General features: G+C 43.3%; 1 protein-coding gene across 1 annotated transcript in view; it reads left to right on the top strand.

Annotated features, from left to right (window-relative positions):
• The first annotated feature begins 13148 nt into the window (after window positions 1-13148).
• Window positions 13149-18256, top strand: part of TXNRD3 (thioredoxin reductase 3) — a 73058-nt gene continuing 67950 nt past the window's right edge. Inside the window, exon 1 of the mRNA XM_066246492.1 lies at window positions 13149-13545. Within this exon, the coding sequence (XP_066102589.1) occupies window positions 13387-13545 (159 nt within the window). The 5' untranslated portion in view covers window positions 13149-13386. The remainder of the gene's footprint in view (window positions 13546-18256) is intronic.

Genomic DNA, 18256 nt, shown 5'->3' on the forward strand with positions numbered 1-18256 from the left:
CCAAGATCTTCCTTCAAGCCCAGCCTTGAAATCTTTGCAACTTAGAATTTCAGACTCATGTGTGTTATAAATATCTTATCTGCCTGACCTAAGAAATTCACATATATTCCCTGGCTGGTTGAGTTTTCTTCCCTGAGTCTACACATATCCTTCATCACAACTTGACAAAAGAAAGGAGCTTTGAGGTGTTTTATAGGTTTTCTATCTATAGGTTTGTTGCCATTACAATCATCTGTCAGATTCATAAAGCAGTAGTATGTACTCATTCCTGTTGGTTGGTTTATTTAGACACTAAGTCTTGTAGCTGTTAAAAAAAAGGAAGAAAGGCAAAGGCAGACAGGAGCACACTCATACCTCCCCCCAAGAAATTCTCACTCATCACAGTTTAAGGACAAGAAACAAATAATGCTGCCAGATAAAGAAATATATAAATAAAGCCCATGAGGATTCTAATAACCAACAATTACTATCCTTCCAAATTAAACACTGGAACTTGCAGAAACCAGTCGCATCTTCAATAACTATTACTCTGCATCTTTACACAGCAGACACTTCTAAGGTTGAGGAATAAATAAATTCTTATAGGTGAAATGATTCCTGCAAGTGAATAGAAGTCAAATCAGAAAGGCCAATGTGCTGGCTCCAGTTTTATGAGTCCATTACCCTGTCCCTGGAGGAGAAGAGAAAGAGCAGAGACTCTGAGAAGGAGTCCTGGGTGGTTCCTCCCATCCCAGGAACACATCCAGCTCTGTCACCTCCTGGTCGCATCCCTGAGACAGCCACTCTAGTGAAGTGGGATGGCTGCACTTAGATACTTCACAGCTGGAAAACAGCTAAAACCTCAACAGAAAAGATGTAACCTCAAAGAAATCATCAGCATCATTCCCTCATTTCCTCTGAACACTCTCTACAACCAATGAACATCGCTCCAGCTCCTATGTGCTGAAAGGACACATGTGCATTCAAGAAGAGAGTCGGGGTCTGAGACAGAAGGAGGAGCGGAGACCAAATGGATGACTGTGCAAACCACACCCCTAAGCCCGCATCCTGTCCCCTTGCCATGGTTGACTTGCTGCTGTTTTGTTTCATTCCTACTACTCGTGAGTGTCAGCCATGCACCAGTGTGCGCTCGCACTGATGACAGTGGTGACACTTGGTATGCTCCCTGGCCCTAGCAGAGTTTCCCGTTTGTGGGGGAAGCTCCAGACATTATTCAGAAAAATCTCACAAATGTAGCATTACTAGCTCTGGTAAGTACAGTAGTCTGGGCTGGTACAAGTGTGTGCTACCAAGCTCTCTGCAGAGGAAAAGGCCAGCAGGTCCTAGGCCTGGCTCCCAGAGGTCATGATGCCTCTCTGGCCCAGGCCTCTGGGAAGAGGGGCCACCCCATGTTGGTGGCCTCTGGCTGTGGTCTTTGAAAGCGGTCCCATACTGCCTCCAGAAAGTATCCTTCTTCTTGTCTACCTGTCCCCTATCACTTTAACTCGCCAGCCTCCAATGTCTCCCCATCTTCCACCCCGCCTCCTCTTTACTTCCATTCTGTATCCTCCTCCTTTGCCACTTTCTGATATGTGGGCTCCAACAAGTCACAGCTTCCACGGGCCTCAGTTTCCTTCTCTATAAAATGGGGAGGATCACAGTAGCTCAGGGATGATCAGAGGCCTCTTAAGAGGTTCCAGTGAGTCAACACCTGCAAAGCAGACAGCGGTTCTTATCCTCCCCTCCTCAGAAAAACAACTTTAGAGTTTTTCTCTCTTCAAAACTGTCAATATGCATTCCTGCCTAGAATGGGGTTTTTAGCGGTTGGCCCAGAACATTCCTTAAGAGAGGGTGCCTCTCCTCTTCCTTTTCATCACTGTATTCACACCAGGTTTTCTGCCCCAGCTTTTAGAGTTCACCATGTGCTCAAATCCATTCCCTTAGTGGATCAGGGTCAGGCCACCTATACTGTTGACTTGGAAATGAAGCCCTGCAGCAACAGAGCCACTGAGTGGACGGATGCTCTGAGCTCGCCACCTCTCAGTAGTCAAGGGTCACCCAAGTGTGCAGGGCATCAGCAGAGGCAAACACCTGCGGGGGAGCCTCCTACGAGCTAGCGTCTGGCCCTGGGCTGCCAGACTCAATCAACAGAGCGCAGCCCTGCTCCGGCTACTCCTCCAGAAGTGAGAATGGGCTTGGGACACACTGAATTCAGGGCCAGAATCCTCTGTGGTTGCCAGGCCTGGGCCCTGCTGTGGGGGAGGCAGAGAAGCAACTAGGGTCTTATGGCAGAGGAGGAACCCCACTGCTTTAGCTCTTGGGGATTCCAGGAAACTGGAAGACAGGGACTGACGGAGGGCGTACACGTGAAACCCGCTGCACTGAGTGCTGCAGTTTGAACACGCAGAGCTCAGCCAATGCATCCAAGTAGCACAGCTTTTGTCCAGTGTTCTGCTATAATCCCTCACTTGCTTCCATTGACAGAGATTTTACATCGCAGTCTTGGAAATTTGTTACCCAAATTGTTCAAGTACCCCGTAAGCTATGCAGAGACAGAAGCAGCTCCTACCTGGGCTTGAGGTTGGGGCAGCTGTTTGAAGGCACGGCTGCAGAAAGGCCATACCCTGGGTAGAAACCTGTGGCTAGGATGGCATGGGGAAGCCACCCAAAAGGCAGACAGACAGAAAATTATCCTCTGGGGCAGTAGCCACAATTTCCTGCTGCTGTACCTCACTGAGGCCACACACCAGCCCCTAAAAGAGAGTCTGGTTCCAATAAAAATAAAAAGAAAGGAGAAGCTGGAGTCCTTACCTTCCTTTTTCTAGCAGGCTGGCCTGTGGCCCCTGTGCAAATCTGTTGCTATCTGTTCCATGTCTTTGTATATAAAGGACTCTTTGGGGGTAGGCATTTCCAAGATAAAGAAAGTAAGGGTCCATTTATATACCTTTTCTCAAAAAAGTAGCAGTGCTGATTTGCTTTACATTTATATAACTTAAAGAAACTCAAAAGCTAATAGAACAAATTGTCCTTGGTGTCTTAAAGTCTCCATTCGTAGACAGAGGAGCAGCTGCATAATTTTAAGTTTCTGCCTGAACTGGCACTCCCATTACCCTCAGAAGCTCCATGGCTAGTTTCGGGGAAAAATCAACTCCAGGAGGGAAGGGAGAGCTTATTGTTCCTTCCTTTGAGAGCCTCAGTCTGACCCTCTGCTGCCTCCCTGTGTTGGAAGGGGAGAGTGAGTCTCCCTTTCAATATTCTGTTCCGGGAGTGATCTGAATGCCTCTCTGGTGGTCCCTTAGACCAGCGGAGCCATCCTGGGTCTGTCCAAAGGCTTCTCTCCATGTGAAATATAGGGAAATAAACACAACAAAGTCTGAACTATACAGAATACCTGGATCCATTCACGCCCAAAGCACAGAAAAACAAAACCCACCTAGGAAAAGAGGTACCATTTTACTACTTTCTGAAAACCTTTATTTTCTTCCCCTGGTAGATTGATTACACAGGTAGCCCTGACTCTTCACCCCTCCCTGTATTCCCATCATCAGTGATGTGACTACGCAGCTCCTCCTATCAAGAAGTGCAATGTGTTTCCCACCCGTTGAGTCTGAGCTAGCCCTTCGATGCCCTTTGGTCAATAGAATGTGGCAGAAGGAAGGTGTTTTGGTTCTTGGCTTAGGCCTCAAGAGGTCTTACATGCTTGCTTTCTCTCTTGGATCTCTGAGTTACCCTGCTGTAGGATGGAAACCACCTGGAACTGAGCCAGTCAGTCCATTTGTCCCAATTGAGTCTGCAGACATGTTAGAAGGGTCAACCAAGATCAGTAAAGCCACCTGGATGACATACAGATGACTCACAACTGATGGATGAACAAACCCTGCTGACCCCATCCCAGATTAGCAGAACTTTCCTGCCAGCCCACAGACTCACATGAGCAAGACTACATGGTTCTTGCTTGAAGCCGTTACATTTCTGGGACGGTTTGTTATGCAGCAACAGCTAACTGATATGCCAACTAACTTCGGACTTTCTCAAGGTCATCCAGCTGGGCAGTCTCTGTGAGTTACTTCCCCACTCTTTGCCCTCTGGGGTTTAGTATTAGCAAAGCAGGCAGCCTCCCACTAAAGAATCTTTACAAACACCAGAAGTTAGCTGAGGATGGGTTCGGCCTCGACGAACCTACTCACTGAGGGTGGGGAGGTTGCTCTCCTGAGGAGGTGGTGGCTGCTGCACAGTCTTTCATTTTTCTCTTGGACATTTTCCTCCTTCTCTTTGAAACAGTTGGTCTCCAAGATTGCTGTTTGGCGATCACCCAGGGACTTCTATTCATTAGCTTTAGAGAAAAGACTCAAATAACTTCCTGAGAAACACGTGCACAAGGTAAACCTAAAGTCCTTTCATATCTGAAAACATCTTTATTCTCCCTTTAAACAATGGATTGTTTTAGATGACTAGGGGCATGATGACTGTTCCTCAGAAGTTTAGAGGCAATAGTGAGTTTTTCTCTGACACCCACAGTTAGTGATGAAGCATCTGATGTCAGAATGCGTCTCCTCTGCTCCTACCCTTTTTGGAAGCTTGTGGGATATTTCCATTATTCTTGATATTCTGAAATTCTGCACTGATGTCACATGGATCTTTTTGATCAGGGGTCCCCAAACTTTTTACACAGGGGGCCAGTTCACTGGCCCTCAAACCATTGGAGGGCTGCCACATACAGTGCTCCTCTCACTGACCACCAATGAAAGAGGTGCCCCTTCCAGAAGTGCAGCGGGAGGTGGAGCAGGTAAATGGCCTCAGGGGTCCGCATGTGGCCCGCGGGCGTAGTTTGGGGACGCCTGTTTTTGATTCATTATGCTGGGCACTTGGAGGGCCCTTCTGAACGGAAGACTCATGTGCTTCAGTTCTAGGAAACTGTCTTCTCTTGCTCCTATTACTATTATTATTTCACTATCCTTTCAACTCTATCATGTATTTTTGAAGTTCCTATTAGGCAGACATTTCAACATCATGGCTTAATTTTTTAATCCTTATTTTTTAGCCAGAAAGACTGAAAGGGAGAGAAATGAGAAGCACCAACTTGTAGTTGCGACACTTTAGTTGTTCATTGATTGCTTTCTCATACGTGCCTTGACCCAGGCACTCCAGCTGAGCCAGCTATCTTATGCTCGAGCCAACAAACTTGGGCTCAAGCCACCTTTGAGCTCAATCCAGTGACCATGGGATCATGTCGATGAGCCCATGCTCAAGCTGATGACCTGGCGCTCAAACTGGTGAGCCCTCACTCAAACCAGATGAGCCTGCGCTTAAGCTGGTGACTTCAGGGTTTTGAACCTAAGACCTCAGAATCCCAGGTCAACGTTCTATCCACTACGCCAACACCAGTCAGGCTAATATTTTCTTTTACGTTTTCTGCCTTTTAAACTTACTGTGCCATATTGTGGGCAATTTTCTTATAGATATAAACGTATGTGTATTATACAATATTAATTATATATTTATATATAATATTAATTATATAAAATATTTATATCTATATAACTTATATGTAATAGTTATGTAATGACCTAATTATATAATAATTCATATAATGTATATTTATATATAAGTACACTTTGGCAACAATACTTCTAATTTCTAAGAGTTCTTTCTTCCCAATTGTTTCTTGTTTTATTATCTTTTCTCTTTAACAACTTAAGATAATTCACATACTATACAATTCACCCACTTAAAAATGTAAATTCACTGGCTATTATTAAATTTACAGAGTTGTGTATCTTACCACAATTAATTTTAGATTTTCTTCACTCAAAAAATAAATATCCTGTAACCTTGAGCTATCATTCCCCATGCTGCCCTATTTTCTCCTTCACTGCCCAGCCCAAGATAACTATTCATCTACTTTCTGCTGAAATATCTTCTTGGCTCTACCATCTGATTTTTTGCATCTGTCTTCAATTAGTTAAGAACTTAGAAAGGATAAGAGGTGAGTAAGTAAGCTATATTTTATCTTAATAGATAATATATAGAAGAAAAAGATAAGTATATCTTGAAAATAAAAGTATGAAAAATAATATGTATACAAATATCAACAAAAGAAAGTAGATTTGGTCACAGTGATATTTGGAAAAGAATAGAATTTAAGAACTAAAGAGTTAACTAGGACAAAGAAGGATATTTTATGATAAAAGATATAACCCCTAGCCTGACCAGGCAGTGACTCGATGGATAGAGCACTGGTCTGGAACACAGAGGACCCAGGTTTGAAACCCTGAGGTCACTGGCTTGAGCCCAAAGGTCGCTGCTTGAGCCCAAAGGTCGCTGGCTTGAAACCCAAGGTTGCTGGCTTGAGCTTAAGGTTGCTGGCTTAACCAAGGGGTCACCCGCTCTGCTGTAGCCCCTGGGTCAAGGCATATATACTGCTCACACAAATTAGGGGATCAGGGAACGTGCAGCTACTCCAGTACTTTCAGCCTTTTGTATAGTGCATTTTCATCAATGAAATAAAAGTTGGTTTTGCACCTCATTTGCATAATCAATTTTCTTTGTCTTGTCATTTGCTTTTCTGATGTTCTTATTTAATAAAAAAAAACAAATACTTCTTTTTTTATTGCTTCATATTCATTTTGAAATATCCCCTAATTTTTGTAAGCAGTATGAGAAAACAATCAATGAACAACTAAGGGGCCACAATGAAGACAATGCTTGTCATCTCTCTCCTTTCCTGTCTGTCTGTCCCTATCTGTCCCTCTCTCTGTCTCTGTCACAAAAAAAGATACAATCCATAAAGAAATTACAAGTCACTAATTTTTCTGTATTTAGCATCATAACCTTAAACTATTTTAATTTGTTAGGGTGCTTTTCATGGCTAATAACAGAAAGCACAGCTCAAACTGGCTTAAATAATGAAGGAAATTCACTTGACCACAACAGTTCAGATAAGAAAGCTTTAAGGTGAGGTTTGGTCCTGAATGGCTCCCTAAGACCCCATTTCCTCCTTTGTCTCATCCTTGCTTTCAGAGCATTTATTTCACCTAAAGCAGTCTCTCCTCATGATAGAGGATGGCCGTTAGCAGTATCTGCAGACAAACATTTCCTCATTGTCACGTAGTCCGAAGAATAACTCTCCCTTTAACTACACACACACAGACACACACAAATTCTGGGCTACAGATGACCAACTTAAGTCATGTGATCGTGGCTGAACTGATCTGTGTAGCCAGGGAAATGGCAGGTAGTTGTTGGCTTAGACTTGGCTTATACATCAATTCTGAAATAAAAAACTGAAGCAAGAGGGAAGGCATTCTTCAGTTATCTCAGATTATCATGACCCATCCATGGTATGCCATCAATTATGTCCCCAACACTTGGAAGTGACACAATATAGAAGAAATGAGGCAGATCCTGGGGAGCCAACCACATGTCCAAAACTTATATTGACAAATGGATTGAATGACTGACAAACCCACAGTCACAGTGGGAGCTTTTCACCTGCTTTCTTGTGAACTGACAACAAAAATAAATTAGGATATTGTGATGTGAAATACACAATCACAGCTTACTGAAAATGCGTATTCTTTTCAAACGGTCAAGGAACATTGGCAAACATTCATTGTTGTCACACCGTGATGAGACTCTTAACAAATTTCAAAAAGTAAAAATCAGAGAAACCAAATTTTGGCCATAATATAATAGAATTTTTGCAAAACTAGATGAAATATTCTGGCACAGCAAGACTCCAATCTCTCCTGTACGACAGACTTCAGAGCAATTGTGGCTAAGCGTTTTAGAGCCTTATGCAAGTTTGTGAGATACATTCTTCCACCACTGTTGTCAGACTTCTCAACAAACTCTAGTGGCTCATCTGCCCTTAGAACAAGATACTGATTAAGAACTTAGAAATGTTATAACCAACAAGTAGGAATCTGAAGATCTTATGGGTAGACAATGGCTGGGTGAAGAGGGCTTTAGATGAAGTGGTAATCTCACTCATCTGAAGTATGGTCTGCACCATCTTGCTGCTGGTCTGGGTTTGAAAAGTGAACTGATCCATCCTGTTAGCAACTGCGCTGACAATGGCTTGGTTCTCAGAAGTGCTTTTTTTAAAATACAGATTTTCTTAACAATGGTGTCATGGTTCTGAAAGGCCCATCCGGTGAAGCTTTGATGGATCCAATATGTAAAGGCGTGAGCAGGATGCAGTGTAGAACAAAAAGTACCCATGAAGTGAGGCAGCTAAAGGAGAAATCTATTTTTCCTTTCAATGACCCCGCCTCTGGCTGAGGAAACTACCAGAGGTAAGGATGGGAGAGAAAGTGATAATGACTAAGTCACAGCAAACTTTGTGATGTGATCCTGTACTAGGACTGCGGGATTTGGCATCCAGCCTGTGCTAAGATGATCAGAATAATATTTTTTAAATGGTGAGAAATTGAGGTGACAGCTGTTGAGTTAAGATTACCCATGTGAGCCCTGGCCAGTTGGCTCAGCAGTAGAGTGTCAGCCTGGCATGTGGATGTCTGAGTTTGATTCCCAGTCAGGGCACACAGAAGAAATGCCCATCTGCTTCTCCATCCTTCCCCGGCTTCTTCCTCTCTGTCTCTTTCTTCCCCTCCCACAGCTAGGGCTCCATTGGAGCAAAGTTAACTCAGGTGCTGAGGACGGCTCCATGGCCTCCACCTCAAGTGCTAGAATGGCTCCTGCCACAACAGAGCAATGCCCCAGATGGGCAGAGCGACGCCCCTGGTGGGCATGCCCGGTGGATCCTGGTCAGGCACATGTGGGAGTCTGTCTGACTGCCTCCCCGTTTCCAACTTCAGAAAAATACCAAAAAAAAAAAAAAAGAGATTACCCATGTGCATTTTGTCTGTCATCTGTAGCAGCTATATATGTCCCATATGAGTAAGGATCAGAAGCTGTGTGCCTGGTTGGCTGGCAACCCCCAAAAGATGAAGTAATGGTGTATTCAGAACACTCTGTTCTATATCCTTCTATAAAGCTATCTAAACATATTATTAGACTAAAGCTTATTATGCCTTGTGAATTTGAAAGGTTATGAAAATGTGGCTTCCAGCTTGGTTGCATGTGGGCTCTCTCTCTCTATCTTTTAAATCACTCGTCCTGGAGAAAGTCACTTGTCATTAGAAACCTATATAGAGGCACATGTGGTGAGGACTGAATACTGTCAACAACAATGTGAGTGAGGCTGGAATAAAATTCTTCAGTCCCAGTGGATAGCTTAATCACAACCTATAGAGACTCTGAGCCAGTCATCCAGCCAATCTGTTCCCAGATTTCTGACCCACAGAAACTGTGAGGTAATAAGTATTTGTTCTTTTCGGCCTAGTTTTGGAGTCATTTGTTCTGCAGTAATAAACAATACATGATGCAAGAAGGAAACTGTTATTCTCAGAATTGTCCTCATCTGTCTTCCCTTTCAGTAGATAGGAAGCCAAATCTACCAAATTCAGAGGGAAAGAAAGTATGATCCAGGAATTTTAAAGCTAGCTGAGTTGCTCACGTATGTATGTAACAGATGGACATTCCCAGTCAGGGCACACAGAAGAAATGCCCATCTGCTTCTCCACCCTTCCCCGGCTTCTTCCTCTCTGTCTCTTTCTTCCCCTCCCACAGCTAGGGCTCCATTGGAGCAAAGTTAACTCAGGTGCTGAGGACATACTCAAGAACGAAAAACTCAGGCAGATGACAACTGTGATCCTTTCGGAAAAATATATTCAGATAATTCAAATTAGACAATGAAGAAGTGGTTACAATTCTAAAGTTCAGGAATAAAAAAGACATGGCAAAAAAGATTATTGTTGGCTGTCAAATCCACTTAAATATCCCCTTAAAAATGTACCAACAGATGATTGTTGGCATCAACAACACCAAGGGACATTGAAGAAGGAAACTTTATTCAGTGCAAACAGCAGGGCTGCGAGAACATTGAATAATATTACAGTCCAATTATGAGACAGCACAGCTATGAGGCGGCTCAATGGCAAGGAGGCTCTAGGGTGAGGCAGCACCACTCTGCTCTGGTCTACTCCACCTACTCCAGTCCACTCTGGGTGTGCTGGTCTGTGCTAAACTGCTCCACTCTGCCTGCTGCGCCATGATGGGGTTTCATCTTTAGCGTTTCAGTTCCAGCCAGGGAAACACAATGTTCACTCTTCCAAAAAGAAACATGAGCTAGAGGTTATCTCACTTATATAGACAGAAGTAGAAGTCCCTGCCCCTAATCCCTGATTGGTCTGGTTTCATGCAAATAAAGACTTCAAATCCTTGAAGTTTGGGATTGGTCAGAATGAAGACACTCTGGTTGGGCACCTCTGATTGGATGAGGGAGCCTCAGCCCCATTGGTTGAAATAGGATACCAAGAACTCCTTGGATGGCAGGAATAAGTTCAGGCATGCAGTTCAGTCCAGGCGGCAGGCGGCTTAGTGCAGGCTTCTCCCGGAAGTGTGGTTTACATGAGAGGCACCTGTTTAGAAATGGCTGCTCCACTCTGTTTTGGAATTTGAGTCCAGTTAGCAACCAGGAGTCCTTTTTTTTTTTTTTGTATTTTTCTGAAGCTGGAAATGGGGAGAGACAGACTCCCGCATGCGCCCGACCGGGATCCACCCGGCACGCCTACCAGGGGCGACGCTCTGCCCACCAGGGGGCGATCAGGAGTCCTTCTTCGTAGATATCTTTTTTTCTCAGGGTCCACATAAATTGTGAGAGGTTTAGTGGATACAGAATGCAAATGTTATAAACCTAATAATGTAAACATTCATGAGTTAGGAGAAGAGATAGAAGAAAGTGTGTGTTCTAATTTCCTCATTTTTCTTACAATGAAGTAAAAATATATAATTGAAAGTTGAAATTTGATAAAAATGAATCACCTCAATGCCAATGAAATAAGTCAGAGAAAGACAAATAGTATGATTTCATTTATATGTGGAAACTAAAGAACAAAATAAATAAACAAAATAGAAACATATTCATAAATGCAGACAGATGGTTGTCAAAGGATAGGACAATTGGGGGACTGGGTGTAAAGGGTGAGTTGATTAGAAGCACAAATTGGTAGTTACAGAATAGTCACAGGGATGTAAAGTACAGCATAGGGAATACAATCCGTTTTATTGTAATAACTATGTATGGTTCTAGATGGGTACTTGAAATTTTGGGGGATCACTTTGTAAAGTATATGATTGTCTAAACACTATGCAATACTCCTGAACCTAATACAAAATAATATTAAGTGTAATTTGTAATTAAAAAATAAATTTAAAGCCCTGGCTGGATAGCTTGGTTGGTTAGAGCATCATCCAGAAGCTCAGAGGTGGCCAGTTCAACTCCAGTCAGGGCAGCATCTTAGCCCCTACCCAACAGGACAGACGTTCCTGTTTCTCTCCTGTTCTCTCCCTCTTGAAAATCAAGAAAATAAACACACACACACACACACACACACACACACAAAAAGAAAGAAAGAAAAATAAAATTTAAAAATTAATTACCTCAATTTCATTGTTTATAATCATTTTTCTTTAAAAAGGTCTTTGAGAAACTGGAAAAAAAAAAGCCCGAATGAGTAATTCCTACAGTTACAGTTTAGTTTATTTTCTTAAAATTTAATTTACATTTTACTTTAAAATTAGCATGATCATATATTAAAAGAGTATGTCCTCCTATGTTTAAATGTTTATAGAGATAGCTAGAATGATGGTCATGATATATTAAAAAATTTTTTTTACTAGAATTTGGGGTGATGATTATATTGTTTTATAATTTCTACTTTTATGTATTGCTTGATTTTTCTTTTTTGCAGAAAAGCAGAGAGCATATATTATACACTTTTGTTAAATTAAATTTATTTAAAAACAATGAAGAGATAAATGAATTAAACTTACAACTTAAAGAACAGAAAAAAGTGAAAAACGAATTGCAAGAAAAAACAAAGGCACTAACAAAGGGAAAAGCAGTTCCTCACTATGCGGGTCTCTCTATAGGTTTCTTGCAGGAGTGGGAACATCCTTGGCTGAGGAAGGAGAAAATGCAAAGACCCTAAGGCAGGAATGGGTTTGACCTACCTGAGGCATGGATCCAGACAGAGGGAGCATGTCTAGAAATGACATCTGAGAGGCACCAGGCTTGTCCTGTGGTTGAGCCCCTCTTTTTAGTGGGGTTTCATTCATCCGTTGCAGCGCAGGAATCTGTAAGTCATGGTGACCATTTTAACCCTGAAGTCCTCCACCTACCTACCCACCCAAATAATGGGTACAGGATTCCTGTAGGCACAGATTATTTCAGGGTCCCTTTGTTAGAGGGGCCTCCAAAATTCTATGTATTGGGTAGGGGCTAAGAGGCAGCAACCTAGGAAGCTCATTTCAGAACTGCGTTGTGCCTGACCAGGTGGTGGCGCAGTGAATAGAGCTACAGCCTGGGACACTGAGGACATAGGTTCAAAACCCTGAGGTCACCAAGTGTGGGTTCATTCGACTTGAATGCAGGCTCAGCAGCTTGAGTGCAGTGTGGTCAGCTTGAGCGTGGGATCATAGATATGATCCCTTGGTTACTAGTTTGAGCTCAAGGTCACTGGTTTGAGCAAGGGGTCACTGGCTTGGCTGGAGTGGTCTCGGAGAGGGCGGATCACCCCTTTCCAGGCACATGTGAGAAAGCAATCAGTGAAAAATTAAGGTGCCCTCACTATGAGTTAATGCTTCTCATCTCCCTTCCTGTGTATCTGCCCATCTGTCTGTCTGTTTCTTAATTAAAAAAAATTGAAAATAAATAAAACTGCATTGTGATAGGGAACGTAGTTTTTTTATTTAGTTTGGGGAAAATATTTTTTTTAATATCTATTTTCCTGAAGATGGCTTTATTTATTCACAATTTCCATAACATTCAGACATTTATCCTCATTGAAGAATATACATTTTTAAGGTGGCTTATGGAGGCTGGTAGAGATTACAAGGTGTAAAAAGTCCTCCACAGAGGGCATCACGGAGACTGAGCCGTCCTGAGGATGCGCACACCAGGCAGGGATACGTGCGGACATTCAGCTTTGCACCCACCCTTTGTGTAAGGATAGATGACGCCTGCACAGCGGCCCAGTTCGCCGGGCGCCGCCGGGCCGGGGGCGGGGCCGGGGGCGGGGCCGGGGGCGGGCCGGGGGCGGGGCAGCGCGAGTGACGCTCCTCGGGATTTGTGGCGGTTTTTGCAGTTAGTTGCTCCTTCCTACCTGGTCCCAGGGCGGCCGCCTGCATATCGGTCTTTCAGAACAACCCAGGCCCAACCTATCCTGGAGCGACATCGAAGCCCTGGCGCAGCCGCCGCCACCGCCGCCACCCTCGTCGCCGGGGTCGGGGAAGGGGGGCGCGGTCCCCAATCGCCGCCGGGGCGGCGTCCACGGCGTGCCCATGTCGGCGCTGCCGGGGCGCCGGGCCCGCCTGTTGTCCCCCGGGACCAGTCGTCCGTCTTCCGAGGCCCGCGATGAGCTACGGCGCCGTCTCCTCGGCCTCATCGAGGGCAACCGGGTGATGATCTTCAGCAAGAGCTACTGTCCGCACAGCACGCGGGTACGCGGGGCGGAGGGGGCCGCCTGGGGAGCGCCGGGGAGAGCCTGGGGGACGCCGGGGCTTCCGGAGCTCGGGTGGTCCTCCCTCTGTGCCCCGGACCTCCGGCCAGGCGATGCCTGTTCTTCCCTCGGACACACATCGCCAGGCCCAGCGACTTCCTTCTCGGCGGACCGGGACTCGGGACCGGTTTTCCGGGATGGTTACACGAAGCCAAGACCAGGATCTTTTTGTTGTTGCTAATAGTTTTTGAATTTATTTATTGATTGATTTTAGAGACAGAGGAAGAGTGGAGAGAGAGAGGGAGGGAGGGAGGGAGAGAAGGGGGGAAAAGAGAGAAAAGAAGGAAGAGGAAGGAAAAGGAAGGGAAGGACAGAAAAGAAAGAAAACAAAAGAGAAAAGAAAGATTTGTTCCACTTATTCACGCCGTCCTAGTTTGCTTGTTGTGTGTGCCTTGACCTGGGGGTGGAACCGCAGCCCCGGCGTACGGGGACGACGCGTTAACGAACTGAGCGAACCCGCCAGGGGTTGGACCCGGACCTTTGTGCTCGGCTCTTTTGGCTGCGTGGGAGAGGCGAACACTCCCCCCACTCCACCCCTCCGCGACAGCGACCAGCTAGACTCCACAGACTTCTTTTGGGACCGCAGTCTGGTGGGGTTAACCGCGCGTCCTCTCCCTCCTGGTTGTTAGCCTGATGTTGGCTTATTTATCAAGTGTTCATTCAGAACAGTAAAAGATACTTCTAAAAACGTTTGGCCTGATAAGGAGAGGCCATGACTGGGGAGTAGCAGACTACAGCTGGAGTCAGATCCAACTTACTTCCTAACTGCGCGACCTTGACCAGGTTACGGGGACTCTGTGGAGCCCTGGTTTCCACAGTTTCCACTGAATGTGAGGAGAGGTGTGATACGAGGCGATGGGTAATTTCATCTGTATTTCCCACTACCTTAGCTTTGGGGGCTAACTGTGAATCCAGCATTTTTATAGACAGATTAGTTCTTACTTTTAAAATAACCCACTTAGAAATGAAACCTTTGGAAGATTAACACATCGGAATGGTAGGGAATTTTAATATTTTTAAATATACTTCACATTATCTGAAAGTTGAAATAAGATATGCAAAAGCAGAAACTATTGCGTAGGTTCGTGTAATTATAGGTTGTGCTTTTTCAAATTTATTTTCAAGTTTACATTGCCTTATATAAGTTTCATAAAGCATGCATATCATATATTTAAATCTTAAAGAATAAAGAAACAAAATAGTACTCTGGAAGCCTACTTGAGTGTTTCTCCATGATTACATTCTCCTCTCTCCCTTCGGAGGGAACAAGTATCCAAAATTTCTTGCTTTTATTTGCAGTTTTACCAAATAAACATACAATCCCGAAAACATTTTGTTTCTTTTGTTCTATTTTGGTACTTCATCTAAGTTGAATCATATGTATTCTTTTGCAATTTTTTTTCCTCAACAGTTATTTTTACAGATTTATACGTGTTAGTTTCTGTAGCTTTTAATTTTCTAATTTTCGTGGCTAACATTCCCTTATAAAGTCATTACACAGTTTATTGATTCTGCAGTTTCTAGTATTTTGTTCTTGAAAGTAATACAGCTATGCCTATTCTTGTACATTATCTCTCAGAGCATGTGTAAGACTTACTGTAATTGCCGAGCCACAGAGGATGCATGATTTTTACCTTAAGGAAGTGATGCCAGACTTTTTCCAAGTGGTTATGCCAGTTTCCTTTCCCACTGGCAGTGGTTAACAGTTCTTCTTTGCTTCGTGTCCTTGCCAACAGTTGATATATTTAACTATTGCCATTCTGGCAATTATGAAATGGTATTTCATTGTGGCTTTAATTTTATATTTTCTGATAAAATTGAATATCTTTTCATGAGTTTATGGATCACTTGAGTTTCTTCTGTGAAACTTTCAGGCCTTTTGCTTTTTTTCTCTATTACGTTGTCTTATTTTTGTACTGATTTATAGGTATTCTTTATATATTTTGAATATTGTTTATGTGTGTTGCAAAATCTCCCAGATCTTGTTTTTTCTTTTTTTTTATTCATTTTTTTAAAGATTTTATTTATTGATTTTTACAGAGAGGGGAAGGGAGCGAGAAGTATAAACTCATAGTTGCTTCACTTTAGTTGTTGTTTGCTTGTTGTATGTGCCTTGACTTGAAAGGCCCAGGGTTTCGAACCAACGACCTCAGCATGCCAGGTCAACACTCGAGACACTGTGCCACCACAGGCCAGGCCCCAATCTATTTTTTCTTTTCACACTCTTTATGGGGTCTTTTGGTTAACTGAAGTTTGCAAGTTTAATGTAGTTCAATCATGATTCTTTTTCTTTCGTGGTTTGTGCTTTTTGTGTCTTGTTTAAGAAATCTCTTTCTACATTCAGGTCATAAAGATAACCTGTTTTAGTTCTTGAAAAATTAGGAGTGTCCTTTTCACATTCACTTTATTTTACCTGGACTTGATGCTGAAGTGAATAGGGATCCAGTTCATTTTTTTTCTTTATGACTTAGTTGTCCCAATTCCTTTATTGGAGAGTCCATGCTTTCCAAGCTAATTTGAATGCTTCCGTGTATTCATTGGTCTTTTTCCAGGCTCTGTGTTCTATCTCTAGTTTTTAAGTTGTCCTTTGGAGCTTTTAAAAGGACCAAGAGAGGCCCTGGCTGGCTGGCTCAGTGGTAGAGTGTCAGCCTGGCGTGCAGAAGTCCTGGGTTTGATTTCCAGCCAGGGCACACAGGAGAAGTACCCATCTGCTTCTCTACCCTTCCCCCTCTCCTTTCTCTCTCTCTCTCTCTTCCCTTCCCACAGCCAAGGCTCCATGGGAGCAAAGTTGGCCTGGGCACTGAGGATGGCTCCATGGCCTCCGCCTCAGGCACTAGATGGCTCTGGTTGCAATGGAGCAATGCCCCTGATGGGCAGAGCATCACCCCCTAGTGGGCATGCTGGGTGGATCCCAGTCAGGCACATGCGGGAGTTGGTCTCTCTGCCTCCCTGCTTCTCACTTCAGAAAAATACAAAAAAGCAGGTGAGCAAAAGTTCAGAACTGCCTGTTCACTACTGTATCACTGGGGCCTATAATGTGGGCCAGGGCAGGCCATGAGGGTTGAAAGAATAAAGGTTTGAGATCATTCTAGTCAAATCTTTGCCAATGCAGAAAATCTTAGGACAGATGTTTTTCAATTTGTGCATGTCAACACTTCCAGTATTGTAGCCACTACTTTGAGTTGCATTATAGAATTGAATGGCTCTCTTATTATTAGAATTTCTTGTTTAGATTGAGCCAGAATCTGTCTCCTTGAGACATTTACTCTTTTGGAGGTGTTGCTCCAATGTGTAGAATTAAGAATCCTGCTTCTATGTGGATGACAGATCTTTTAGTATTTTTCTTGAGCGTTTTTCTTGCCTGGCCAAGCAGCTCACTTTTTTATGTGTCTATATTATCTATCTTTAACACATGACCCTTCAGTAATTCTCTTGTGAGGCAGTTTGACCATAAACCACTTAAATTTATCACCCAAAATTGAACACCATATTTCACACGTGCCCTTGCCTGAGTAGAGTTAAATAGGTTTGAATTCCTTGATGTCATTTAACTAGTGTTACTATGCGCTTAGTGTTGCGGGAACACAAAAATGAATAAACCATGGTCTTGCCTTCCCAGAACTCTGAGCTGTAATCAGCCAGCTTTCAGGTTCCAAACGAGGTACCTGTGGAAAACAAGTGCAGTGGGAATGAGAGACAAAAGCAATAGCTTCTGTCGAAGGATGGAAAAATTTAAGGAAATGATATATAAACTGATCCATGAGAGAGAAATTAGACATCTATAGGTAAGGAACAGCATCTAGCAAGGAGAGGTGGTGATGCAATGAAGATTACGGGGTTGAACTTAGGATATATGAAAGGAAATCAGGAGGGTAAATGGCTGAAAGTTTAGTTTCAAAGTCCTATAGAAGAGGTCTTCAGTGCTGGTAGGTGTGGACTTACAGATGCGAGCAAAGAAAAGTCATCTCAGACTTTTGAGAAGAGGAATGAAAGGGTCCGACCTGTGATTTGAAATCTAGCGGTAGTGTGAAAACTAGACCCCACGTGGAGACAGCTAGACTAGTTAGGAAGTTAGGAAATAAGGGCCCAAACTAAACAGTGAAGACATTGCCCCGATTTAAAAAAAAAGCCCACATTAATTATAAGCCAATTCTGATTCATACCTCTGTGGTTTAAAAATGTATGCGTCCATTGGTCAGCTGTTGTGCTGTTTTAGCCATTTTTAAAGTTCAGTAGCATTAGCACATTTACGTTATTTTGCAACCATCACCATCATCTATCCACAGAACTTTTTTCATCTTTCCCAACTGAAACTCTGCATCCATTAAACAATATTTCCCCCTTCCCCCTCCTCCCGCCCCTGGAAACCATCATTCTATTTTCTGTCTCTATGAATATGACTACTCTAGTTGCCACATGTAAGTGGAATCACGCAGGAAAGGCGTATTTTACTAAGCATAATGTTTGTTTTGATAATAGTCATTCTAAATGGGTATGAAGTGGTGTATCTGTGGTTTTGATTTGCATTTCCCTGAAGGGTAATGATGTTGAGAATCTTTTCATGTCTTTATTTGCCATTTGTGAATGGCTAATGCCTTCTTTGGAGAAATGTCATTTCAAGTGCTTTGTCAATTTTTTAATTAGGTTGTTTT

The sequence above is a fragment of the Saccopteryx bilineata genome, chromosome 11 (genome assembly GCF_036850765.1).
Source record: "Saccopteryx bilineata isolate mSacBil1 chromosome 11, mSacBil1_pri_phased_curated, whole genome shotgun sequence".
In the NCBI taxonomy this organism is placed as follows: Eukaryota; Metazoa; Chordata; class Mammalia; order Chiroptera; family Emballonuridae; genus Saccopteryx; species Saccopteryx bilineata.